Raw genomic sequence first — 27,837 nt, forward strand, 5'->3', positions numbered from 1 at the left:
GTAAGAAAAACGTAAATTACAAAGCAAGTTGTGTTCGGATTGGATACAGCGGTTTGAGTGACACCTGTGCTAAACACGCCCACCAGCATCCATTGGTAAGAATGTCTAGTTGAATAATACGCAATGTGACTGTCATGCCAGGGCCTTGAATTTGAAGAACGGCGAACAGATTGATTCCCACGTCTCGCTGATGCTGCAACATTACTACGAGAAGACAACTTTGACTGACAACTGTGAGAAAATTTTTGGGGATTACAACACCAAACACATAATGATGAGATACTTGGTAAACAGGATGTAAAAGTGAGAGAAGTGAAAACATCCATCTTCCTGTTCTGTGTATTGCACACTTAGTCATGAGATCACAGGGCACACACACATATGGTGTCAACATTATGTTTTCATAAGAACGGATTTATCAGTGTTCTCCTCTATCACGCGAATTAATCTCGACAGCCGGTAAGGACATATAATCAAAATTAAATGTATCTTTATGTCAGTATGATAAAATATCAGATTAAAACTGTTTTGATTCCATATGATCTTCACTTATAACGATTGCGAGTACAACTTTATGATTGTACCTGTATCTCTTTTTACTCCAGACATCATGGAGAACAAGGAAAACTGCCCCCCAGGGTTATCGTTACACCAGCCAGACGAGATCATTTGGCGGATAGGGGGTCAGTCAGCCTCTCTCCCCTGTAACATCGCATATGATACCAATAGGAAAATGGATGTCCTCTGGTTCGTCTTCAAGCAGGACGCTCACCACTCGGTCGATCTGATGACCCAGCAACACAAATACAGCCTGGAGAGAAACAGCCTAAATATCAACTCACTCCAGGCCAATGACAGCGGGGTGTACCACTGTGCTGCCGTGTTTAGAGACGTGGTATGCAGCGGGGCACAGGAGATAGGGCAGGGCACCACGCTGGTGGTGAGAGGTAAGAGCATAGAATTAAATAGAACATGTGTCATTTGAAATTATTACTCATCATTTAATGTATCTCTATGGGTTAGAGTGTTTGGGGTAGCAAGGGGGACTTTTCAGTTCTACTCGAGTTTTGCCTTTACAACTATATGAAAGCCAAGTGACAGTTCTCCTGTGTGCTTTCAGAGAGGGGCATGCAGATGGTCTGGCATGTTTTGCTGTGGCTGCTGTTTGTCCTGTTGGTCTTGTACAGTCTGGCAATACTGATTCTGATCATTCGTAAGAAGGTAAGCTATTGTATTACTCTAGATACATACATATAATGATCATTATGAATTGGTTGTTGTTTGAGACGTAACAGTGCATAAAATATATTGACCAATCATGCAACCATCATAATCATCTAGTCTACATTGGATTCTAACCTGCTCATTCTACACTAGACTGGGAAAGACATTGCCGTTTCCAGAGGCACAGAGAAGGGTGACTTCCAGGTGCAGTCTTCTCTTTTGTACTGCCTCACTGAAGTTGTTCATGATGTCTTAAAAAATACTTGATACCACCACAATGTGCAATGTGTTCACAATATTTAGTTTCACCATGTTGTGGAAAGCCCAATGTCTTAAACAAGCCCTAGCCCTTGCTATCATTGTTTTGTAAGAGGGGGTATTCCTCTTCAGTAAATTCCTAGTATAATCCTGTCTCACAATGTTGAGACTTTAATGTATGTTTACATTGCAGAAAGACAAGGAAATACAACACTTTTTAGTTGTTATTTACCACTGCGATGTAACCAATTTGTTTGCTGTTCATTCTCTTACAGAAGAATAAAGTTCGAGTACAGTTTGGTGCTGTTGTGCAAGAGCTGTACGGTAAGAGGAACTTACGAAGTAACAAGAAAAACCCCAACCACAGTGGCCCTGCTCAAAACAAGGTACGGGATGGTCACATTGCATTTTCCTAATATGGCTTATTGGCTTTCCTAATAAGTATGAGAGAGGCTAGGAAAGTGCTTAGATTTTATGTTATGTTTATGTTATGACTCAGTTATATCAACCTGTTTTCAATTGACTAAATTATCACACCTTGTTCTTAAGCAAACTCTACTCCATCAACACATCTAATCTACACCATGTTGACTCTACAGCTGATAAACTCAACTGAATCGTCTTGCAGGTTGAAAGCCCCCACTCCAACCATCCAGAGGACATTTACCAAAACCAGTGACTCAACAAAAAGGAGAACCGCTAATGACAGCTACTTCTCTACAGACTGATCTTCAGGCAGGGGAGACTGTAAACTATAAGGACACTGCTGACCTGCAAAACGACTAACCAAAATCTAAAACTGACCCTGACCTTAACCAAAGAGAGTAACAAGACAAAAACAATCCCGATTTGATGAACTTCAAATTAATCAGAAAGAAAAACAGAAGTCCCTCTACTGAATCTGAAGTTCACCTATTTGAATATCAATTTTTTTGGTCCATGTTTCAGTTTCAAAAGTCAATGTAAATAACACGTGCAAGTTATTTGAATGAAGGCTTGTTTTTAATTCAAATGGAAACAGTGTAAAAGGACTTGTAGAAAACATTCCCCAACAAATTAATGCAAATCATTTGAATGAAAAGTAATTGCATATTTGTTTGGTATTAACTATTTAGACAAAGGCACAACATCACAATGGTTCAGGTCCCATGATAACAGTATGTAGTATAGACAATGTATACACAATGTCAAAGAAAATCTGTTTTACATTCAATTTGTTTGGAGAACAAAGTCTGCAAACTAATAAACTATGTGAAAGTAATCTGATGCTACAATATCCCTCAAACTTGGTTAAGTCATACAGTTTTCACAGTAACTAACATAATCTTATTGCATAGAGTAATAGCAGACTCAGGTACTGTGCTCCTGCTACCAGAGTTAGAGTCAGTACCATAACCTTCATCACCACCAGACAAGTTCACCGACAAACATAAACACATGCAGATGGAGTGTTTTCTTCTGCAGTACCCTCCGGCCATTACACCCCCACGTTCCCTTTAGGAGTGCTGCAGCAACCTATCAAGTCTTAAAAGACAGCATAGACAGTGACTCATAAACAGCATAAATTGAGTGACTCAGCCGTCGATATACATGGTGTCCACGGTGTGACTGTTGCGTATTGAGAAGGGCTTCCAGGCGGAGACTTGCAGGGCGGCGACACACATGGGCACCACACACACCAGGTAGAACATGGTGGTGTGGAGGGCCTCCAAGTCACTGCAGGGAAGGAGTAGGACATTATTCAGACAGTACAGGATACGTTACAAGATATAGAGGAGCTACTGGAAATGTGTTGTCATGAATTCAACCAGTATGTCTGTGTATCAAGACAATTCATAAAAATTACATCTAATAATGCTATGAGAGAGATACATTAAAGTAACATATAATTAACTACCATGTCATAGAATAAATGCAGTTGCTTTCCATGGGTTCACTGACACAATTAATGTAACATGTCAATGCAGCTATTTCACCACTAGGGGGAGTAGGCAGTCATCTCAGTAAGCATAACATCAGAGTTCAAGCTTTAACCCCAGCAAGTTGTCAAACACTACATCTACGGATAACAATGTGTGATATCGGCACCCGAAATGAATCAAATGCTACTTTAATTCAGCAGGTGACTCGCTGGCTGTGAACCAATCCTAGATTATTCATACTCCTACAGCCCCAAAATACACTAGGCCGTAACAGTAAGACTGGTTTGGTCAGGCTAAAGTTAATTTGCATGCTGGCAGAGCAAACATGGATTATAGCTAATAATGCAAAACACAGAACAGGATCCTAAATGGTCGTCCTTGATAGTCTAAAGTGCCTTCCTCGCCTCGCTTATCTGAAGACACAGATCAGATACAAGCAAAATGGATGTTGTCGTGTCTTTGGCATCATTAAAACTGAAGACCTATTTATCAAATAACTCTCTGTAATTATTATTATACGATTAAACTGATTAATCATGTAACTGTAATTAACTAGGAAGTCAGGGTACCAAGGAAAATATTCAGATTACAAAGTTATAATTTTCCTAATATAACTTTCAGATATTTTAATATCTGATCAATTAGTCTTCGAATTAATGAATTATTATTTACCTCACGTTAGTGGTCTGCTGATAGAAAACCTGGGTGGGGGTTTTATTCGGGACATAGAAAAAGGCTGTCTCATGACGCCAGGTCCTGTCTGTGCCCCTGGGGGGTGTGCCAATGACTTAGTGAAACTTTAAAACAGAAATACAATTCTCTCACATTAACATCATTACATAGCATTCCATCATCTCACAAATAGCTTCATCCTATAATATTTTTGCAGGAATCTCCTTGCGAATGATTTTGCCGAAGATTGTATCTCCGCCGGCCTGGGCAACCTGAGCTTTTGCTATCTCAGAAGCTTTGATTTGGGAATTCTAAATTCCAACAGAACAAAATGTATAAATCAATATCAAATATTTCAATGCCCTTGGACACGGGAAAAATGGGTCACCTTTTTTTAACCCAAATGTCTTCTATAAACATGGTTATGGTAATGTGGCGGTATTGTCTCTCATGAGTTTCACCAAATTGTACAAAACGGACCAGTTCGTAGCTGGATTCTTCACCGATCTTTTATACCTTCTCCAGAACATAAATCTCGTTCGGTTCTCCAGTTCTGTGAGGTGGAAGAAATTCCTTTGTTCTCTCTATGAAAACTCACTCTCTCTCTATACTGTGGCCATGAGGAGAGGATCTCCTCCAGGAATTTACGACCTCTCTTACAGAGCCTGGTGAAAGGGGTATAGAGAGGGAGAGGGGGATGGTGCTCGCTGTCCCCAAAGAGGGCAATGTCATGACAATGTCTACAGGGAATTCCCTTTCACCTATTCAGTGCTCACCACAATAATACAATTAGCAAAAAGGAGATAAGGAGTGGACATAAGACTATTGAGATGCAGCCCTTACCTGGGGTTTGCATCCCTCCCAGCAGCCCCTACCTGGGGTTTGCATCCCTCCCAGCAGCCCCTACCTGGGGTTTGCATCCCTCCCAACAGCCCTTACCTGGGGTTTGCATCCCTCCCAGCAGCCCCTACCTGGGGTTTGCATCCCTCCCAGCAGCCCCTACCTGGGGTTTGCATCCCTCCCAGCAGCCCTTACCTGGGGTTTGCATCCCTCCCAGCAGCCCTTACCTGGGGTTTGCATCCCTCCCAACAGCCCTTACCTGGGGTTTGCATCCTTCCCAGCAGCCCTTACCTGGGGTTTGCATCCTTCCCAACAGCCCTTACCTGGGGTTTGCATCCTTCCCAGCAGCCCTTACCTGGGGTTTGCATCCCTCCCAACAGCCCTTACCTGGGGTTTGCATCCTTCCCAGCAGCCCTTACCTGGGGTTTGCATCCCTCCCAACAGCCCTTACCTGGAGTTTGCATCCTTCCCAGCAGCCCTTACCTGGGGTTTGCATCCCTCCCAGCGTCCTTCAGGTTCTCATAGCCAAACTGGTTTAGGATGGAGACCACCAGCATAGGAGCCAGAGACTGGGCTGGTTTAGTGAACAGAGCATTGGTCCCAAACACCATGGAGGAGAGGGGGGAGCTGTAGGGGACACAGAGGGAAAGGACACAACAAGGATTTAATACTTGATCCACTTACTTTGACGTCATAAGGATTTAACAATGACAATAATAATCATGGATTGGAATGATTGGATTTATATTTTCCATCAAGGGCTCAAAGCGCTTTTAGCCATACCCTTCCTTGCTAGTGTTTATCTCCATCACTGTGTTTACATTCCTGTCTGTGTACTGTACGTGACTTACAGAGATGCACATTGATTGTAACCTTTTGCATTTGAAGTTCAAATAACTTCCTCTTCCACACTTACTTTGGTGGGTTAATATCAATACATACTTAATGTGCCCTACAAAGTACATACAGCCTCTGTTACTTTTGTAATGTTAGGTAGGTGCCCTTCCAAGGGAGGCTGTACTGTAGCACTGCCAATGAAGCTCAGTGTTAACCTACAGAACACACCTGAGGGAGGAGTGTTCTATTTCTGTCTATCTGTAATGGATGGCTGGGCGGGTGGAGGTCACTGTGTGCTGATGTGGCACTTTTATAACTGTGCTGTCACACAGCAGACCTGGGTTTACCTGCGCTTGTGTCTCTGAAGGTCTGAGTCGATAATGTCAGCCAGAGGCAGGTTAAACAGACTGAAGGCTGCCTGGACAAGGACCCTTAATGGTGACAAAGAGAATATTATTATTATTTTTTTTACAATTAAATAGTGTTTGTATGATAAAGCAAACAGTTGTAAAATGGCACAGTTGTACATCCAACTCATGGAGCAAATCATGTTACTGAATTACATAACTGACACTGATATATGTGGAAATTCACTGTCATTAATGCCAGTGGCTACAATAACATAGAAATAGATGATATAATAGCATTAAAATGACAATACCATAACATAACTTCTTACATGTTAGCGGTCAGGAAGAATGCCAGGATGTAGTAGTGATGTGGCCCCAGCACCAGCATGACGGCAGCCATGCCAGCCTCCACGTAGAAGGTGAGCAGGATGATCTTGTAGTAACCTAGGCCGTGGAGCAGGCTCTGACTGCTCAGCACAACCAACTGAGAGAGACGCACCACAGAGAGATGACAATAAGATGCAGTAAGTAACACTATGGAAATAAATCAGTGAGGCAATGCTATAAAATAGGTGGTCTAGTGTGTGGTCAGCACTTGGCAAGGCACTCAATGCAATACATTGGTGATGCTGAGTGAGGTTAGTGACTCCCTCCTCTCAGTATAACGTTTTTTTGAGCTGTGGTATGTTACCTGAGGACAGATGAAGCCAGCTCCATACATGAAGCTCTTGGCCAGTGACGGAAGCACGTTGGGGGGTATCAGATGCTCGGCGAAGATCATAGTGAAGTTATTACAGAATGCCACCATGAAGACCTGGAAAAAGTGCAATGGATAGGAAATATAAATGTAATGGTCAGCTGTGGTACACACTCATATACACACATCCCCATTAACAGAACAAACCACATTCTGTGGCCCCATTGAGTGGCTGTATCCCAGTCTTTTTTCTGACCTGAAAGAAGTTCATGAGCATGTTCATGAGTTCCTATTGGTCAGGATCTGCAAGGTCATAGAGGTCACCAAAGAGAAGGAAAGAGTTGATTGGCCAGAACCTTGGTAGTTTGACCCTGGTGCTGACCCTTTGGTGTCAAAGCGGCTCTTGCTGTGTAGGCCCGTGTAGATCATGCAGCCACAAGCCAGAACGGCCACCAGGACAGTGAAGCCCTGGAAGGATGGGAAGTCATCCATGTTCTGGGAAAGGAGGCCGCAGAATAGAACACTGGAGGAACCTATAAGTGACGCCACCTGGGGAGAGGAGGGGGAAGAGGAGACAAACGTGAGAACACTTTACTGACTTCAGACAACAAAATAAATACCATATACAGGCTAAAATAAAACGTGTAAAAGAAAACACACCACAAAACACCTCCCTTTCCTACCTGGTTGTATTTGATGAGTCTCAGCCTGCTCTGGTGGTGGCCTGATATCTCTGCAAAGAGGGCGCACTGCGCCAGCAACACAAACGTCAGCATCCCGTCGAACGCACACAATGCCACCATCAAGTGGACGCCGCTCATCCAGTCGCCGGGGGCGTACTCTCACCATGGAAACCAGGCGAGCAGGAAGGCGATTGCGTAGAAGGGAGCACCATATAGGATGGAGAGACGACGTTGAGAGAAGCACGGTACGTGGGAGTTATCCTGCAGGTAGCCGAACAGAGGGTCGTTCACTGCATTCCACACCATATATACCACCTGTCAGGATGAAGAGATGACGAAGATGGATGACATAATCATTGTCTTGTCTGCATAGAAATGTGTATCTAAAAGTTGCTAATATTGCACAATTTCCCAAATTACATGTCAAAGGACTGTATATGCTGTCATGTGTTGTTCGTTCCACTTAATAAAGTGTGAGCAAGCTGCATGGCCAATAATACCATTTTACGTACATTCCTCACTACCATTGAGCATTGACATTTACGTCATTTAGCAGACGCTCTTACCCAGAGCGACTTACAAATTGGTGCATTCACCTTATGATATCCAGTGGAACAACCACTTTACAATAGTACATCTATATCTTCTTTGGGGGGGGGGGGTTAGAAGGATTACGTAATCCTATCCCAGGTATTCCTTAAAGAGGTGGGGTTTCAGGTGTCTCCGGAAGGAGGTGATTGACTCCGCTGTCCTGGCGTCGTGAGGGAGCTTGTTCCACCATTGGGGTGCCATAGCAGCGAACAGTTTTGACTGGGCTGAGCGGGAACTGTGCTTCCGCAGAGGTAGGGAGGCGAGCAGGCCAGAGGTGGATGAACGCAGTGCCCTTCTTTGGGTGTAGGGACTGATCAGAGCCTGAAGGTACGGAGATGCCATTCCCCTCACAGCTCCGTAGGCAAGCACCATGGTCTTGTAGCGGATGCGATCTTCAACTGGAAGCCAGTGGAGAGAGCGGAGGAGCGGGGTGACGTGAGAGAACTTGAGAAGGTTGAACACCAGACGGGCTGCGGCGTTCTGGATGAGTTGTAGGGGTTTGATGGCACAGGCAGGGATCCCCGCCAACAGCGAGTTGCAGTAATCCAGACGGGAGATGACAAGTGCCTGGATTAGGACCTGCGCCGCTTTCTGTGTGAGGCAGGGTCGTACTCTGCGAATGTTGTAGAGCATGAACCTACAGGATCGGGTCACCGCCTTGATGTTAGCGGAGAACGACAGGGTGTTGTCCAGGGTCACGCCAAAGCTCTTAGCACTCTGGGAGGAGGACACAATGGAGTTGTCAACCGTGATGGCGAGATCATGGAACGGGCAGTCCTTCCCCGGGAGGAAGAGCAGCTCCGTCTTGCCGAGGTTCAGCTTGCGGTGGTGATCCGTCATCCACACTGATATGTCTGCCAGACATGCAGAGATGCGATTCGCCACCTGGTTATCAGAAGGGGGAAAGGAGAAGATTAATTGTGTGTTGTCTGCGTAGCAATGATAGGAGAGACCATGTGAGGATATGACAGAGCCAAGTGACTTGGTGTATAGCGAGAAAATGAGAGGGCCTAGAACTGAGCCCTGGGGGACACCAGTGGTGAGAGCACGTGGTGCGGAGACGGATTCTCGCCATGCCACCTGGTAGGAGCGACATGTCAGGTAGGACGCAATCCAAGAGTGAACCGCGCCGGAGATGCCCAACTCGGAGAGGGTGGAGAGGAGGATCTGATGGTTCACAGTATCAAAGGCAACAGATCTAGAAGGATGAGAGCAGAGGAGAGAGAGTTAGCTTTAGCAGTGCGGAAAGCCTCCGTGACACAGAGAAGAGCAGTCTCAGTTGAATGACCAGTCTTGAAACCTGACTGATTTGGATCAAGAAGGTCATTCTGAGAGAGATAGCAAGAGAGCTTGCCAAGGACGGCACGCTCAAGAGTTTTGGAGAGGAAAGAAAGAAGGGATACTGGTCTGTAGTTGTTGACATCGGAGGGATCGAGTGTAGGTTTTTTGAGAAGGGGTGCAACTCTCGCTCTCTTGAAGACGGAAGGGATGTAGCCAGCGGTCAAGGATGAGTTGATGAGCGAGGTGAGGTAAGGGAGAAGGTCTCCGGAAATGGTCTGGAGAAAAGAGGAGGGGATAGGGTCAAGCGGGCAGGTTGTTGGGCGGCCGGCCGTCACAAGTCACAAGATTTCATCTGGAGAGAGAGGGGAGAAAGAGGTCAAAGCATAGGGTAGGGCAATGTGAGCAGGACCAGCGGTGTCGTTTGACTTAACAAACGAGGATCGGATGTCGTCAACCTTCTTTTCAAAATGGTTGACAAAGTCGCCCGCAGAGAGGGAGGAGGGGGGGAGGGGGAGGAGGATTCAGGAGGGAGGAGTAGGTGGCAAAGAGCTTCCTAGAGTTAGAGGCAGATGCTTTGAATTTAGAGTGGTAGAAAGTGGCTTTAGCAGCAGAAACAGAGGAAGATAGGATGATAGGATGGAAGAGGAGAGATTAGCAGGAGAGAGAGAGTCAAGGTTGCGACGGCGCAATACCATCTGAGTACGGGCAGAGTGAGTAGTGTTGGAGGAGAGTTAGAGGGAAAAGGATACAAGGTAGTGGTCGGAGACTTGGAGGGGAGTTGCAGTGAGATTGGTAGAAGAACAGCATCTAGTAAAGATGAGGTCAAGCGTATTGCCTGCCTTGTGAGTAGGGGGGGATGGTGAGAGGGTGAGGCCAAAAGAGGAGAGGAAAGAAGGAGGCAGAGAGAAATGAGTCAAAGGTAGACGTAGGGAGGTTAAAGTCACCCAGAATTGTGAGGGGTGAGCCATCCTCAGGAAAGGAACTTATCAAGGCGTCAAGCTCATTGATGAACTCTCCAAGGGAACCTGGAGGGCGATAAATGATAAGGATGTTAAGCTTGAATGGGCTAGTGATTGTGACAGCATGGAATTAAAAGGAGGAGATAGACAGATGGGTCAGGGGAGAAAGAGAGAATGTCCACTTGGGAGAGATGAGGATTCCAATCCCGCCACCCCGCTGACCAGATGCTCTCGGGGTATGCGAGAACACGTGGTCAGACGAGGAGAGAGCAGTAGGAGTAGCAGTGTTTTCTGTGGTAATCCATGTTTCCGTCAGCGCCAAGACGTCGAGGGACTGGAGGGTAGCATAGGCTGAGTTGAACTCTGCCTTGTTGGCCGCAGACCGGCAGTTCCAGAGGCTGCCGGAGACCTGGAACTCCACGTGGGTCGTGCGCGCTGGGACCACCAGGTTAGAGTGGCAGCGGCCATGCGGTGTGAAGCGTTTGTGTAGCCTGTGCAGAGAGGAGAGAACAGGGATAGACAGACACATAGTTGACAGGCTACAGGAGAGGCTACGCTAATGCAAAGGAGATTGGAATGAAAATTAACTAAACAACTGGGGAAGCGAGAGAGCAGGGCCTCCCTCACTAACCATTCGCTGAAACACTCAAATATAAATATTCCAACTATTCCATTGACATATCAAGCCAGTTATTCCCATTTTGAATTGACATACTATTATTGGGCAGTGCACAATGTAGGCCTATTATTATACAAGTGCACCATAGTCATAGGGCCCGAAGGCTACAGTTGCTGTTTAATAAATAATAATTTGGTTCGGTTACTGGCCCAACACTCTAACCACTGGGCTACCTGCCTCTCATAACGTTTACAGTATCTGTTACTGTAGTACAGTATTCACTTGTGACTGATGGAAAGCTCCCTCTGATATCTTGTACTTGTTGATGAACAGCTTGACATAGTAGAAGCTGAATATGCTGTTAATCATGCCTGCTCCCAGGGTGGTCATGGAGTAAGCCACGGCGGCGGGGTGAGCCCCCAGACTCGCCAGGTGCCTCAGGATGTTCAGGCCTCCGTAGGTGCGAACACCTGCGGCTGGTTTCTCCACAGTCATGCCTGGTGGTGGTTTAATTTCTCCAGGCTACTCACTTTGATCTAATTACCACAGATTTGCAAAGTGAGTCGAGTGTCACTTGAGTGAAAGGTGAGTTTATAGAAACGGAGTTCACGGCTATTCATATTCCATGGCAAAAGTGCTGCAGTCGCGCGCAGGATTTCTACTATTTCGGCTTAGTCAGCAAACAGACTTTACAAATACTAATTAAGATAACCTCACTGATGAATACACAATCACAACTATGTGTTAATATAAAATAATAACATTATGCTCCTCTCCTCACTTGCAGCTATCGAACCCGTTTCCGTAAATGCGGGAATAGGCGGGGCAATAATCCATGTGACCGAACCATAACAAACAAACATTGGACAAAAAGGTGCTCTGGTCCCACCTACTTTCTAATTATTGGTCAATGAACTGTCACTAAAAAAGTACTGTTGCTTTTTCCTTGGGGGCTGAGTTCGTTCTCCGGCTGCGCAGATTGCCACGTTGCCGCAGAAAGACACCGGACTACAACACCAGAGGATATTGTCTGGTCACTCCAGGCTGTTTATCACACCGGTGTTTTAGGATTCTGCCGGGTGGAGCGCGCACTCTCTATTGGAATACAATTGTCAGTGGAAAATGCTGACCGATATGATAGTGGAGGAAGAGTTTGAGCTCAAGGATGAGGAGCCATGGTATGGCAAACAGGACCTTGAGCACGGTAAGAGACTTGTGTTGCGGGCGTTGAAGGGAGGGATAGCTCGGTTGCGCCCTAAACAGCCGCAGCTGAGAGAGAACAATCACCAGCCTCTTATTGCAATACGACTCCACTATTCTACAGTCATCTGAGGTTACAGATATAACATAATTACAAGGTCAGTTTAAACTGTCCTAGACAAAATCAGTGAATAGCCTCACGATTATTGCACTCAGGCTGATTACATTTTCAGTGGCAGACATGCAATTGCCACATTGCAACCGCAAGCCTCAAATGATACCATTTCATAGACCCACATCCATTCCATTTTAAAAACTATTTTTTTTTATTAAAGTCTCAACAAAATATGAGTGATTTTGTATCGAACACATATCTTATTGTAAATGGTAACACTCTTGTGACACTCACACAGTCAGTAATAGCGGGGTCTATATTGAGAGTTACTGAGAGCCTTCTTGTTGCCAGGATATCCTGAGGCTGTCACTTCCCATGTGTTGATTGTTGTGTGTGTAGGCTACAGTTTTTGTAGTTTGTTTGGGCACTATTTGCATGTACATGTGTACTGCATTATTATTGTGCACCTGTATGTTGTTGATCATGACATTCATTACATTACGTGGCTGGCTGCAACCTGGTCTCAGAGCATTTTGTATTATTCTGTATGTAAATCCAATACACTCCATTTAGTATGATACGTTTTGTATATTATGTATTAATTTGTGGATGTCCATCACACATTTTGTATGATATGTTATGAATTTACAAAACGTACAATATGTTACGAGTTTGCAATATAATATGTTACGAATTTTAGCTAGGTGGCTAGGATGCTAATGTTAGCTAGGCTAAGGGGTTAGTTTAAAGGAAGGGTTGGCTAAAATGATTAAGGGTTAGCTAACATGCAAAGTAGCTTAAAGTAGTAAGTAGTTGAAAAAGTTGCTAAAATACTAAAGTTGTCCGCAATGAGATTCGAACTCGCAACCTTTGGGTTGCTAGACGTTCACGTTATACAAAACAAAAGGTTAAATTGATACACCTTTATTTTGTTAGGGTTCCCACACAGCCATATTTCCATGTTACAGTGCTTGTTTACAGAAAACAACAAATGGACTACCTGTGTAAATTAGTTATCTGCGTCTCCGAACACGTGTGTAAACGGAAGTCAGACGCCACAAACGTGTTGTCACTGAAAAATACTGTCGGCTGCAACTGTGTTAAAACCGCTTAAATCTGTGTACAGTAAGTGTGTATTTTGCATTTGGAAATTATATTGTGATATGAAAGTAGAGGGATTTATGTTTCTAGAACCATACCGCAATTGAGAATCGATTTAGATGGAGTTTTTGGCTGTTTTGACTTCCAGAGCCAATTCACCTTTAAACAGAACATGTAAGGTCCTTGGACTAAAAGGAGTAATGTTAGCCCAATATTGGACTAAAGGAGCATAACATACTGTGTGTGTACACATTTGTGAAAGTGTGAACTGATCCATGTTTAGTGTGTATATGTAACAGATGATAATCGTACTCTCCTTGCGTAGTGTTTTGTATAAATAAATCGTCCCAATTGAGCATTATTTAGTATCTGTTGTTAAATAGGAAACAGCACGTTAGTTGTGCAGGGCTTAATGATGTTGATGGCTGTTGATGGTAAAAATCTGTAGCATGAAAACAACTGTGTTAGCAGTGGGCTTATGTGACCATTCCATCGGTGTATGCTAGCTAACACACTTATACAGCAATCGTATACCAAAGTACATCCCAGAAAGCCACCCAATCCCTAACAGGTACCGTATGCCCACACATGTATAAATAAATCAGCAATGTAACACATTGTAAAATAGAAAACAGTATTCAGAACGTGACCTACCCCTTGCGTCACATTTTCATACTGGGGAGACCTGACGTTCGCGATCTCCCCCTATCTGCAAGCGGGGCCAATAACACGCCTTATTGTCATCGGAATTGAACCAACCAATAAGAATGCTTGAACATTAAATACACCTTTCTTTAGAGGCAAGTTGGAAACATAACCAACCCTGTTACATATACAATGAATGTGTTTTGTTTGCGTGTGTGTATTTACAGATCTCCATTTGGCGGCTCAGCTGGGTAAGACCCTGCTGGACCGGAACCATGAGTTGGAGCAGGGGCTGCAGCAGATGTACTCCACCAACCAGGAGCAGCTGCAGGAGATTGAGGTAGCTAGTCTAAATATGATCATACTAAGCCACTGAGAGCAAATACAAACACGCACACCACATTGTAGGTTAATTTTTTCTCCAGTGATTTAGAATCAGTCGGCAACATATTGATGTGTAATATGAATTCATCACTTTTTTTATTTATTTATTTATTTATTTCACCTTTATTTAACCAGGTAGGCAAGTTGAGAACAAGTTCTCATTTACAATTGCGACCTGGCCAAGATAAAGCAAAGCAGTTCAACAACATACAAAAACACAGAGTTACACATGGAGTAAAACAACATACAATCAATGATGCAGTAGAAAAAAATAAGACTATATACAATGTGAGCAAATGATGTGAGATAATGGAGGTAAAGGCAAAAAAATGCCATGGTGGCAAAGTAAATAAAGTATGGCAAGAAAAAACAACTGGAATGGTAGATTTGTAGTTTGAAGAAAGTTAAAAGTTAAAATATAAATAATATGGTGCAAAGGAGCAAAATAAATAAAATAAATAAATACAGTAGGGGAAAAGGTAGTAGTTTGGGCTCAATTAAAGATGGGCTATGTACGGGTGCAGAGATCTGTGAGCTGCTCTGACAGCTGGTGCTTAAAGCTAGTGAGGGAGATAAGTGTTTCCAGTTTTAGAGATTTTTGTAGTTCGTTCCAATCATTGGCAGCTGAGAACTGGAAGGAGAGACGACCAAAGGAGGAGTTGGCTTTAGGGGTGACCAGAGAGATATACCTGCTGGAGCGCGTGCTACAGGTGGGTGCTGCTATGGTGACCAGTGAGCGGAGATAAGGGGGGACTTTACCTAGCAGGGTCTTGTAGATGACCTGGAGCCAATGTGTTTGGCGACGATGATGAAGTGAAGGCCAGCCAACGAGAGCATACAGGTCGCAGTGGTGGGTTGTATATGGGGCTTTGGTGACAAAACGGATGGCACTGTGATAGACTGCATCCAGCTTGTTGAGTAGGGTATTGGAGGCTATTTTGTAAATGACATCGCCGAAGTCGAGGATTGGTAGGATGGTCAGTTTTACGAGGGTATGTTTGGCAGCATGAGTGAAGGATGCTTTGTTGCGAAATAGGAAGCCAATTCTAGATTTCACTTTGGATTGGAGATGATTGATGTGAGTCTGGAAGGAGAGTTTACAGTCTAACCAGACACCTAGGTATTTGTAGTTGTCCACAAATTCTAAGTTAGAACCGTCCAGAGAAGTTATGCTGGATGGGCGGGCAGGTGCAGGCAGCGATCGGTTGAAGAGCATGCATTTAGTTTTACTTGTGTTTAGGAGCAGTTGGAGACCACGGAAGGAGAGTTGAATGGCATTGAAGCTCGTCTGGAGGGTTGTTAACACAGTGTCCAAAGAAGGGCCAGAAGTATACAGAATGGTGTCGTCTGCGTAGAGGTGGATCAGAGATTCACCAGCAGCAAGAGCGACATCATTTATGTATACAGAGAAAAGAGTTGGCCCAAGAATTGAACCCTGTGGTACCCCCATAGAGACTGCCAGAGGTTTTAAACCTTGCTCTGAAGGTCACTATGGCTGGAATATTGACTGTTAATAAATTATCATTTTGCAGATACTATACCACTGGAGTAGCCCTACATTCATTCACCAAATTGACTTAGTCTTAGCTAACCTGTCCTTCGGAAAGTATTCAGACCCCACAACATTTTACACATTTTGTTAGGTTACAGCCTTATTCTAAAATGTATTAAATAGTTTTTTCCCCCTCATCAATCCATACACAATACCCCATAATGACAACAAAAACAGTTTTTTTCAATTTTGGCTAATTCATTAAAAATAAAAAACATCACATTTACATAAGTATTCAGACTCTTTTCACAGTAGTGTATCGACTCTGGGTTTATAAGCGCTGATATCGACTCTTCCGCATGAGCATGCTTTTGCGGCACAGTCGATAGCGCACTGGACATCGGGCTAGAAGGTTGAGGGTTCGAGACCTGCTCCCTGCCTGTTTCATTACATTGGTGTCAGAAGTGATTAGACCTTGCATCCACGGCAGTGCATTTTTTACATTTTAGTCATTTAGCAGACGCTCTTATCCAGAGCAACTTACAGTAGTGAATGCATACATTTTAAACATTTTTTTTGTTTTGCAAACACCATGCTCTACCAACTGAGCCACACAGTGCGTGTGCTTGGCCGGTGAGCGCGTTCCTGTAAGACGTAGAGTCGCAAGCTAGCGCGAGGACGCGCTCTTTGAAAGGAGGGAGTAGTGTAACGACCCTGGGTTTATAAGCGCGGATATCAACTCTGCCGCACAAGCATGCTTTTGCGGCAAAGTCGTGCTGGGCTAGAAGGTCGAGGGTTCGAGTCCTGCTCCCTGCCTGTTTCATTACAGTACTTTGTTGAATCACCTTTGGCCGCAATTACAGCCTTGAGTCTTCTTTGGTATGATGCTACAAGCTTGGCACACCTGTATTTGGGGAGTTTCTCCCATTCTTCCTCTCAAGCTCTGTCAGGTTGGATTGGGAGCGCTGCTGCACAGCTATTTTCAGGTCACTCCAGAGATGTTCAAGTCCGGGCTCTGGCTGGGCCACTCAAGGACATTCAGAGATTTGTCCTGAAGCCACTCCTGCGTTGTCTTGGCTGTGTGCATAGGGTCATTGTCCTGTTGGAAGGTGAACCTTTGCCCCAGTCTGAGGTCCTGAGCACTCTGGAGCAGGGTTTCAAAGATCTCTCTGTACTTTGCTCTATTCATCTTTCCCTTGATCCAGTCTCTGCTGCTGAAAAACACCCCCACAGCATGATGCTGCCACCACCATGCTTCACCGTATGGATGGTGCCAGGTTTCCTCCAGAAGTGACGCTTGGCATTCAGGTCAAAGAGTTGAATCTTGGTTTCATCAGACCAGAGAATATTGTTTCTCATGGTCTGAGTCCTTTAGGCAAACTCCAAGCAGGCTGTCATGTGCCTTTTACTGTCTGTGACCATCGGGTTCTTGGTCACCTCCCTGACCAAGGCCCTTTTCCCCCGATTGCTCAGTTTGGCTGGGCGGCAAGCTCTAGGAAGAGTCTTGGGGGTTCCAAACCTAAAGGAGACAGGCAGAGAGACACTTTTGACTATTGAGATGGGACCATAGTCTAATGACTATGTATTACCGCCATTATCAGCCGTGTGCTGACTGGGTGTCCCCACGTCACACAGACCCAGACCGCCTAATCTGGGCCAAGGCTTTTTGGACATAATCCCCTGCAGATAATTCTTTCAGAGGGGGTTAAGTCTAGCTTGTATATACACACCTCCCTGACCAAGGCCCTTCTCCCCCGATTGCTCAGTTTGGCTGGGTGCCCAGCTCTAGGAAGAGTGTTGGTGGTTCCAAACTTCTTCCATTTAAAGATGGAGGCCACTGTTTTCTTGGGGACCTTCAATGCTGCAGAATTGTTTTTGGTACCCTTCCCCAGATCTGTGCCTCGAACATGCCCTGTCAACTGTGGGACCTTTATATAGACAGATGTGTGCCTTTCCAAATCATGTCCAATCAATTTAATTTACCACAGGTGGACTCCAATCAAGTTGTAGAAACATCTCAAGCATGATCAATGGAAACAGGATGCACCTGAGCTCAATTGTGAGTCTCATAGCAAAGGGTCTGAATACTTATGTAAATAAGGTATTTCTGTTTTTTTATTTGAATCAATTAGCAAAAATCTCTAAACTTGTTTTCACTTTGTCATTATGGGGTATTCTGTGTAGATTGCTGAGGATTTTTTGTTGTTGTATTTAATCCATTTTAGAATAAGGTTGTAACGTAACAAAATGTGGAAAAAGTCAAGGGGTCTGAATACTTTCCAAAGGAACTGCACCTGTCCTGTATATAAACAAAAACAGGACTTCCGGTGTTCAAAAGCAATAAGAAGCTTAGCTCAACTGTATGACGTCATTAGGAAACAACCATACGCACAGACCAACAAGTCCGTCAATGGGAGCCGAAAGTCCACGTTGACAAATCTCTCCCCCAAACCTCTTTTCTTGTCAGGCTCTTCCGATCGTTAGTTTCCTCTCGTTTAATGGGATCAAGTGAAAGCCTGTCTGGATTAGCTCATTGGTCCTTGGCATGGCGCATTGCATGGACAGGTATTTGTTTTACTATCGTTAAGGCACCTTTAGGACACCTTTCACCTCCTCTCTGTAAGGAGAGCAGTGGCCAACGGCTTTATGCTTAGTCAAGGTAGTGAACGTTCACATAGTTACTACTGATGTTATCCTGCCTCTCAACACAGGGTATTTCAGGCTGTGTTTAGACAGCATAGCCTAAGAGAACTTGGTGTGCAAATGCTTTTTCCTGCGTCACACCTCATGATATATGGGCCTTCCCTGTGGCTCAGTTGGTGTGTGCAACGCCAGGGTTGTGGGTTCGATTCCCACCGGGCCAGTACAAAAAAAAAAAAATGTATGAAACGTATGCATTCACTACTGTAAGTCGCTCTGCAGCGTCTGCTAAATGACTTAAATGTAAAATATATCATGATGTGTTTAACGACCAACATTTTGGGGTTGCCTAATAGTACCCTCACTATATTCACGGGATGTATCCTGCTGAGTACTCAAACACACATGTTCTCAGTTAGGGTGGTGGTACAAACATTACATTTTCGTATCAGACCTTTCTGCCTTTCCTCCATCCTGTCTAGTGACCACTTCTTAAGTATGAACTCCTTGCTTGTTCACAAGGGTCAACTTGAGCTATAGGTGCCAGGCATGCGGAACAGGTCTGATTTGTACACCCAATCACTTCATTTCCAAAGATATAAGCATGAACAACAGATCTGTACAAAGATTGGCAAATATGTGCACTGCGCAGGTGCTAGCTTTGGGCGACCATGGTGGAACAAGCAGTATGTGTTTGGTGAGGAGTCTCAATGAGTTCACACAAACGGGTGATACATTCAAAGGGTGTTCAGGCGCAACGTGTTCGTTCAGCACACAACCAACCACAGGGGATTTTAACATTAACGAAAAATGGCAATTCCACAGTAACAGAATGATGCTGAGACTCCCAATTTTCCACTTTCAAATGTACGTAAAATAAAAACCAATGATCGCAAAGTAAAAAAAATAAAAACATAAAACTTCATGTACAAGGACTACTTTGAACAGTTTCCACAGAAAATTTTACCAAAACACGTTTACTTGAAGAACAGTGCAGAGGCAACGTTTGGTAACAGAATGACGGCACAAACAGCACAGACCATCATTCTGTTACCGTGGAACAGCACAAGAGTAGCCTAAGGCCAGGTACAGACACCACATATAGAGATGGTCAGATACATGGGATTACAACTCTAAGCACTGAAGGCATTGGCCTCATAATAAGCACTGTAAAGAATTTTAAGGTCCTTTGTTGACCTGCTGTCAGTTAGATGGTCTCTCCAGTAATTCAAATAGAACGGGACAGTTGGTACAGTCAGTAATAGTCAGACATCCTGGGGTTAAACGTCAAGACAGAGGTCTTAGACTAGAGGGTTAAAACCTCTACAGGATTGTTGTCCCCCCCCCCCCCTGTGGGACAGTTGAGCTAACGTGCGCTAATGTGATTAGCATGACGTTGTAAGTAACAAGAACATTTTCCAGGACATAGGTCTTATATGGGCAGAAAGCTTAAATTCTTGTTAATCCAACTGCACTGTCCAATTTACAGTAGCTAATACAGTGAAATAATACCATGCTATTGTTTGAGGAGAGTGCACAGTTATGAACTTAAATGATTCAATTAACCAATTTAGGCACATTTGGGCAGACTTGATAGAAGATTTTGAACAGTAATGCAACGGTTCATTGGCTCAGTCTAAAACTTTGCACATATACTGCTTCTATCTAGTGGCCAAAAGCTAAATTGCGCCTAGAGTCCTAAGTCATGTAATGGCCTTATTCTTGCATTTCAAAGATGATGGAACAAAAAGTGAACGCATGTTTCTTTTATTTGTATTATCTTTTACCAGATCTACTGTGTTATATTCTCCTACATTAATTTCACATTTCCACAAACTTTTTAAAGTGTTTCCTTTCAAATGGTATCAAGAATATGCATATCCTTGCTTCAGGACCTGAGCTACAGGCAGTTAGATTTGGGTATGTAATTTAAGTGTTGGATCCTTTAACAGAGGAATATAGGCTTTTTATTTTCAGGTAATGGTTAGATAGATATGTAAAGTTCAAGGTACTATTGTCACCTATGCAACTACTGTGACAGTGTTACTCATCTGTCAGTATTGTGACACTGCTATTTGTTTCACTTTGGACTCTTAAGATCTTTGTACATTTTTGACTGCAAGATCAGTAAAGTGTCTTTCACATGTAATTGAACCAGCTCAAAGTTCCATTGATGTATTTCTCAACTGAACTGTGTCTCTCTGAAGGAGCTCACTGAGTGATGTGGGTTAGGGCTTTATCCTCCTATGCCTCGTCTGCCAGTCAGTTAATATCAAAATCGAATGATTTGAATGTCATGATGGTTAAGCCTAAATTCGAGGGCACACAGGGGGATCACTTAGTAGTCCTTTAACAAGTGGCAGTGACCCATCCTGATAATGCTAAGTGATATGTCCCAGCTCCATGCTTGCATAAAGTATTCCGGTCACAAAGCCACAGTGTTTTGCCAGTCCAATAGTGTGTTCGGTGCTTCTGGTCCTCTTCAGAAGACGCATTGACCTGTTTCGTAATGGATCATTGTTCTGAGAATCAAATTGCAAGAATGAGAGAACTCGCATACTGTAGCAGTCATAATGGAACCATAATTAAATGCTTGATTAATACTTACATACAGTATAAACTCTCACCTGACAAATGCTGGACCCTATTAGTGGACCCAAAAACAGTTCTAGCCATCTTATTTCAATGGCAATTACCTTTGACCTCCTCCCAGTACCTGACTAAGCAGGTGGATTTGCTGAGGCACATGAATGACCAGCATGCTAAGGTATACGAGCAGCTAGATGTGGCGGCCAGAGACCTGGAGCAGGGCAACCACAGGCTGATTCTGGACAACCGCGTCGCCCAGCAGAGGATCAACTGGTGAGACTCAGGACTTTGATTCCTTTCTGAAAATAGTAACTGCAAACATTTTTTACCCAGTATAAATACTTAGACCCCAAATTTACTAAGTGGCAAGGTTTTGGCTTAATACATTTTCTCCACAAAGCTCAGTAATTTGAACCACTTCTATGCTTGTCTTCTCTCAGCCTGACAGAAACGATCAACAGTCTTGAGACCCACATGGAGGACTTGCAGACCCAGGTGGAGGAGCTGAGGACAGCCCAGTCTGACCGGAGCAGGAGAGAACTGGCCGAACAGAGACACAACCTCGGAGCACAGAGTGTGTCCTGCCTCAAGGAGCTGTATGACCTGCAGAAAGACAAGTGAGTGTCCTGCAGCTGTGCAATTGAACCTGGTACCAACAAACTGCTAATGTTATTGTTACTCTAAAACATAGCCATTCCACCACAGAATCAGATGTGTAGAGCTTTATTCAGCTCAAATCAATGTTGATCAATTTAATTCTCATCTCAACCATGCAAACCAAGACTAGGCTGAGAAGAGAGTAGATGGAGACAAGAGATCAACTCTGAGAAACCAAATGAGCTGGCCTTATTCTGCAGTGGGAATGGTCACCGTGAACTTTGTGTCACAACACTAATTTCCTGCACTCGGATTATAGTAACTAAACAATTTGGAGATTATGTGCTTGCTAAGAGAGGGAACACAATAATAAACAGGAAGTTACCTTAAATGTTATTTTAAAGTACAGTAACAAGCATGTGCCTTGAGAGGAATGTTTTACTTCAGCTAGCCTGAATGTTTGTCACTGGCCAAGCTAAAGTACATCATTCCAGGAACTGTGTGTCTGGCCAAGGCACAGGTCTTTCTGAAAGTTTATAGAAATTGCACTATCAATTGTGTCAAACCATCAGTCATAGATCTGTCCTAATCTGGGCCAAGGCTTTTCTCCTCTCTTCCCCATAGTGATCTGCGTACTGTGTATTCCCTTTCAGTACATATTAAGAAAAGGAGACAGGCAGAGAGATACTTGACTATTGAGATGGGTCCATAGTTATTAGACTATGTATTACCGCCATTATCAGCCGTGTGCTGACTGGGCGTCCCCAGGTCACCTAATCTGGGCCAAGGCTTTTCGGACATAATCCCCTGCAGATAACCCCCTCTGGAAGATTTAAGTCTAGCCTGTATACATACACTAACATACATACATAGTTTAGTAGCCTGTTTTAGCATGCAATACAAAACCATTGATAAAGCACATACAGTACCAGTCAAAAGTTTGGACACACCTACTATTCAAGGGTTTTTCTTTATTTGTACTATTTTCTGCATTGTAGAATAATAGTGAAAACAATGAAATAACACATGGAATCATGTAGTAACCAAAAAAGTGTTAAACAAATCAAAATATATTTGAGATTCTTCAAAGTAGCCACCCTTTGCCTTGACAGCTTTGCACACTCTTGGCATTTTCTGAACGAGCTTCACCAACAGTCTTGAAAGAGTTCCCACATATGCTGAGCACTTGTTGGCTGCTTTTCCTTCACTCTGCGTTCCAACTTATCCCAAACCATCTCAATTGGATTGAGTTCAGGTGATTGGAGGCCAGGTCATCTGATGCAGCACTCCATCCCTCCTCCTTCTTGGTAAAATATCCCTTACATGGCCTGGAGGTGTGTTGGGTCATTGTCCTGTTGAAAAACACATGATAGTCCCACTAGGCTCAAACCAGAAGGGATGGCATATCACTGCAGAATGCTATGGTAGTCATGCTGGTTAAGTGTGCCTTGAATTGTAAATAAATCACTGACAGTGTCACAAGCAAAGCGGCATCACACCACCTCCATGCTTTATGGTGGGAACCACACATGCAGAGATCATCTGTTCACCTATTCTGCATCTCACAAAGACAAGGCGGTTGGAACCAAAAATCTCAAATATGGACTCATCAGACCTAAGGACACATTTTCACCAGTCTAATGTCCATTGCTCGTGTTTCTTGGCCCAAGCAAGTCTCTTCTTATTGGTGTCCTTTAGTAGTGGTTTCTTAGCAGCAATTGGACCATGTAGGTCTGATTCACACAGTCTCCTCTGAACAATTGATGTTGAGATGTCTGTTACTTGAACTCTGAAGCATTTATTTGGGCTGCAATTTCTGAGGCTGGTAACTCTAATGAACGTAACCTCTGCAGCAGAGGTAACTCTGGGTCTTTCCTGTGGCGGTCCTCATGAGAGCCAGTTTCATCATAGCCCTTGATGGTTTTTGCGAATGCACTTGACGATACTTTCAAAGTTCTTAATTTTCTACATTGACTGACCTTCCACATTGACTGATGTCTTAAAGTAATGATGGACTGTCATTTCGCTTTGCTTATTTGAGCTGTTCTTTCCATAATATGGACTTGGTCTTTTACCAAATAGGGCTATCTTCTGTATACCACCCCTACCTTGTCACAACAACTGATTGGCTCAAACGCATTAATTAGGAAGGAAAGAAATTCCACAAATGAACTTTTAACTAGGTACACCTGTTAATTGAAATGCATTCCAGGTGACTACATCATGAAGCTGGTTGAGAGAATGAGTGTGTGATGAATGAGTGTTTAACACTTTTGTTGGTAATACATGATAACAGATGTGTTATTTCATAGATTTGATGTCCTCACTATTATACAATGTAGAAAATAGTCATAATAACGAAAAACCCTTGAATGAGTAGGTGTCCAAACTTTTGACTGGTACTGTACATGATAAAAAAACAGGTCTCTATAACCACTTTCACCATCTTGTTGACCCTTAGTCTTTTTCCCTGTCCCAGGTACATGGCCTATGAGAGCCTGCGTGTGGAGCATTCCTGGCCAGCAAGGAAGGCGTCCTGTCAGGACCCAGACCCAGAGGAGGAGAACTCTGTGCTCCAGTGCTCCATCCAGACCCTGCAGGCTGTTCTGGCCTCTGAGCGGGGGAAGCGGGAGGCAGCGGAACAGGAGACTGAGCTGACTGCCAGGGAGAACGGGGCTCTGGAGCAGCGGCTGGCCCTGCTGGAAGGCTGCCGGGCTAGGCAGAGGGAGCTGGAGGCAGAGGTGGAGGAGCTACGGCAGCTGTGGCAGGCCGACTACACCAACAGGTATGATCATAACACTTTCTATTCATACTTGGTACATGTTGTTTGTATATTCAGCATAATAAAGACAATATTCTACTCCACCAGCGTCAGGAGACCTGACCGGCTACTGCTGCCCGACACGGACTTCTTCGCCCCAGAGGAGAAGCCCAGTCTGGTACAAAGGGAGGAGGAGAAGGAGGTGGGGGAGCAGGGGAGGCGCAGCCTGCAGAGGTGCAACAGCGAAAGTGTTCTGAAGGGGACACTAGCAGACGACATCCGGCGGGGGCATGAGCGTACATGTATCAGAAGAGCAGAGGCGGTGAAGCAGAGAGGAATCTCCCTGCTCAATGAGGTGGACGCCCAGTATAGTGCACTACAGGTAAAGGTTTTCATTTATCATTATTGCTTAAAGTTGCCAATGAGTGACTGAACGTTTGCCTCCTGCAGGTCAAATACGAGGAGCTTCTGCGGCGCTGCCAGTTGGGGGCAGACGGGTTCAGTCACAAGGCCGTGCAGACACCCCACAGTTCCCACGGCACTGTCAGTTACCCCCGACGGCGCCTCTCAAGCTCGGCCACCTCCATCGGGCTCCCAGCTGTCCCAAAAGACAACGGGCCTCAGCCGGAGTACAAGGCCCTTTTCCAGGAGATCTTCACCTGCATCCAGAAGACCAAAGAGGACCTAAGTGAGAACAAGTGGCCGAGTCAGGGTCATTGACTCTGGGGACAGTGATGGCAGTATTTGTTTTTTCTGCACCTTTGAATGGACTGCTCAAGAGGATATTGCTATAGGAGAGGGCCTCAAATAGTAGATCCCAAAGGGTGTTTTCTATGTATGTATGTATGTGTGTGTGTGTGTGTGTGTGTGTGTGTGTGCGCGCGCACACGTGCACTAACACCTGTACCTCTTATACTACATGTACCCTGTTGTCTCCTTCAATCCTGTCAACACTATCACCTCGACACGCTCCGATGGTTTCATCAATAAGCACTATTCTTATCTACCGTCCATCCCTTGGACTACTTTCCATCCTTATCTACAAGTTTGTTTTTGGTGCAAACATTTCCAGGTCAGATGTTGATAAATGGATTTTTTGAGTCCTGATGCTATCACCTCTTAGCATCCGACTGCTATTATGCCTCATTTAGCTCGATTGTACCAGCTCTTCGCTTGAGGTCAGTGGGTGCAAAAAATATTAACAAGCAGGGTTTTTCTATTCTTTTGTTTTCTACTAAATTCAAGTAATCATAGCAATTAGAATGGTATGTGTATGTACCATAGATTTGGTCTTGCAGCTTAATGAGTAGGCCTACGCTGTGTTTGAAAGTGTTTGTTTGTACGCTGATACCACGTACAGAACCAACATTGTACAGATCATGAACTTGCTTAGACTATCTAGCAGTCTGTGTTCAATCCGCTTAGTGTTAAGTCTGTCGGGGGAGCCATACCTTTTGTGCACACTGTACATATTGCCAGATTATAGATTTAACTACATTTGTGTACCTTTTTATTATGCCAACTAAAGAGTACTGGACTAGATGGAGTACTTTATAGACTCAATAAGTACTTATGCACTATATATATCTCCACACACACAAAAGTATGTGGATACCTCTTCAAATTAGTGGATTTGGTTATTTCAGCCACACCTGTTGCTGACAGATGTATAAAATTGAGCACACAGCCATGCAATCTCCATAGACACACATTGGCAGTAGAATGGCCTTACTGAAGAGCTGCGTGACTTTCAACGTGGCACTGTCATAGGATGCCACGTTTCCAACAGGTCAGTTTGTCAAATTTCTGCCCTGGCAGAGCTGCCCAGGTCAACTGTAAGTGCTGTTATTGTGAAGTGAAAATATCTAGGAGCAACAACGGTCCTGCCGCAAAGTGGTAGGCCACACAAGCTCACAGAACGGCAACGCCGAATGCTCACTACCGAGTTCCAAACTGCCTCTGGAAGCAACGTCAGCACAAGAACTGTTCGTCGGGAGCTTCATGAAATTTCCATGACCGAGTGTAAGATTTCCATGGCGGGAGCGTAAGATTGCCAATCGTTGGCTGGAGTGGTGTAAACCTCGCCGCCATTGGACTCTGGAGCAGTGGAAACGCGTTCTCTGGCGTGATGAATCACGCTTCACCATCTGGCAGTCCGACAGATGAATCTGGGTTTGGCGGATGCCAGGAGAACGCTGTTTTTCAAGGTTCGGGCTCGACCCTTCAGTTTCAGTGAAGGGACATCTTAACGCTACAGCATACAATTACATTTTAGACGATTCTGTGCTTCCAATTTTGTGGCAACAGATTGGGGAAGGCCCTTTACTGTTTCTGCATGACAATGCCCCAGTGCACAAAGTGAGGTTCATACAGAAAGGGTTTGTCGAGATTAGTGTGGAAGAACTTGACTGGCCTGCACCGAGCCCTGAACTCAACCCCATCGAACGCCTTTGGGATGAATTGGAACGCCGACTGACAGCCAGGCCCAACATCAGTGCCTGACCTCACTAATGCTCTTGTGGCTGAAGAGAAACAAGTCCCCACAGCAATGTTCTAACATCTAGTGGAAGGCCTTTACAGAAGAGTGAAGGCTTATAGCAGCAAAGGGGGGGATCAACTCCATATAATGCCCATGATTTTGGAATGAGATGTTCGACGAGCAGGTGTCCGTGTACTTTTGGTCATGTAGTGTATTTATGGAGGTTAGGCCTATAGTAGTCAACATTGATTTATAGATAGATAGATTGGCCTGTAATACTAGAGAACCATAGGTGAACACTGGAAAAGGCCCAGTCTGTTCTCACTGTTTCTGTTTGTTTAATGTGTGTCCCTATAGCTACCTATGCCAACAGGACACATCGCGGCTTTGCACTTTCCATTGACACTTTAAAAAAAAAAGTATTTATTTGCCAATTATTTAGACGATGAGATGGTATTTATTTCCCAATGCTAATATTTGTCACTGTATTCCAAATCTATAATGTGATTGTTGCTGTAGCGAATGCTGATTCAGAGGACTTCAGTGGTTTTGAGTTTGACTGACACTGAGGTTCAAAGTATGTTAAGGTGCTTCTTAATTGAATATGTGAAACTTACGTTTTGTAAGCGGAAGTGTTAACACAACAGAAAAAAGAAGATATATGATTAAGGTTGCAGCGAGTTGTTGTCTTTTAATTTGTGGATCCCTCAACAAAAGGTGCTTAATCTCAAAGCCCTAAGAATGGTAGACTGGTGGTACTGTGCTCAGCAATATCCTGCCTTTAGACCACAACAAATGAGGGTAGGAGCAGTGGAGTCGGACAAACAGACACTGAGACACTTCAGAAAAAAACAAGAGGTCAGATCAATACATCGTCTTTTCCATCTCAAGTCCAATGCTT

The 27,837-nt window shown here is 44.2% G+C and overlaps 2 protein-coding genes and 1 pseudogene across 3 annotated transcripts; 2 read left to right on the plus strand and 1 right to left on the minus strand.

Annotated features, from left to right (window-relative positions):
• Positions 1-63: 63 nt before the first annotated feature.
• On the plus strand, positions 64-2,743 carry LOC115205154 (immunoglobulin superfamily member 6-like). Of its 2 annotated transcripts, none has more exons than XM_029770853.1 (6): positions 64-233; positions 606-947; positions 1,121-1,221; positions 1,378-1,428; positions 1,758-1,868; positions 2,111-2,743. In XM_029770853.1, the coding sequence occupies exons 1-6, from the start codon at positions 191-193 to the stop codon at positions 2,159-2,161; spliced, it is 699 nt and encodes a 232-aa protein (XP_029626713.1). In that variant the 5' UTR covers positions 64-190; the 3' UTR covers positions 2,162-2,743. The 2 variants fall into 2 exon arrangements, with proteins under 2 accessions (XP_029626713.1, XP_029626721.1); XM_029770861.1 differs by having other exon boundaries at positions 129-459.
• On the minus strand, positions 2,466-11,728 carry LOC115205175 (transmembrane protein 180-like; annotated as a pseudogene).
• Positions 11,729-11,810: 82 nt separating this feature from the next.
• On the plus strand, positions 11,811-26,003 carry LOC115205146 (cerebellar degeneration-related protein 2). Its single transcript, XM_029770840.1, has 7 exons — positions 11,811-12,137; positions 14,222-14,334; positions 21,224-21,372; positions 21,540-21,716; positions 24,176-24,481; positions 24,566-24,839; positions 24,908-26,003. The coding sequence occupies exons 1-7, from the start codon at positions 12,056-12,058 to the stop codon at positions 25,175-25,177; spliced, it is 1,371 nt and encodes a 456-aa protein (XP_029626700.1). The 5' UTR covers positions 11,811-12,055; the 3' UTR covers positions 25,178-26,003.
• The last annotated feature ends 1,834 nt before the right edge of the window (positions 26,004-27,837 follow it).

The sequence above is a fragment of the Salmo trutta genome, chromosome 1 (genome assembly GCF_901001165.1).
Source record: "Salmo trutta chromosome 1, fSalTru1.1, whole genome shotgun sequence".
Lineage (NCBI taxonomy): Eukaryota > Metazoa > Chordata > Actinopteri > Salmoniformes > Salmonidae > Salmo > Salmo trutta.

Bases quoted from the DNA above. Each gene is read 5' to 3' on its own strand.
- LOC115205146 (XM_029770840.1), top strand. From the start codon at position 12,056: ATGCTGACCGATATGATAGTGGAGGAAGAGTTTGAGCTCAAGGATGAG. The intron at 12,138-14,221 runs GTAAGAGACTTG...GTGTATTTACAG, and splicing joins CAAACAGGACCTTGAGCACG to ATCTCCATTTGGCGGCTCAG. The intron at 24,482-24,565 runs GTATGATCATAA...CTACTCCACCAG, and splicing joins CAGGCCGACTACACCAACAG to CGTCAGGAGACCTGACCGGC.
- LOC115205154 (XM_029770853.1), top strand. From the start codon at position 191: ATGCTGCAACATTACTACGAGAAGACAACTTTGACTGACAACT. The intron at 234-605 runs GTGAGAAAATTT...TTTTTACTCCAG, and splicing joins GACAACTTTGACTGACAACT to ACATCATGGAGAACAAGGAA. The intron at 1,869-2,110 runs GTACGGGATGGT...ATCGTCTTGCAG, and splicing joins GTGGCCCTGCTCAAAACAAG to GTTGAAAGCCCCCACTCCAA.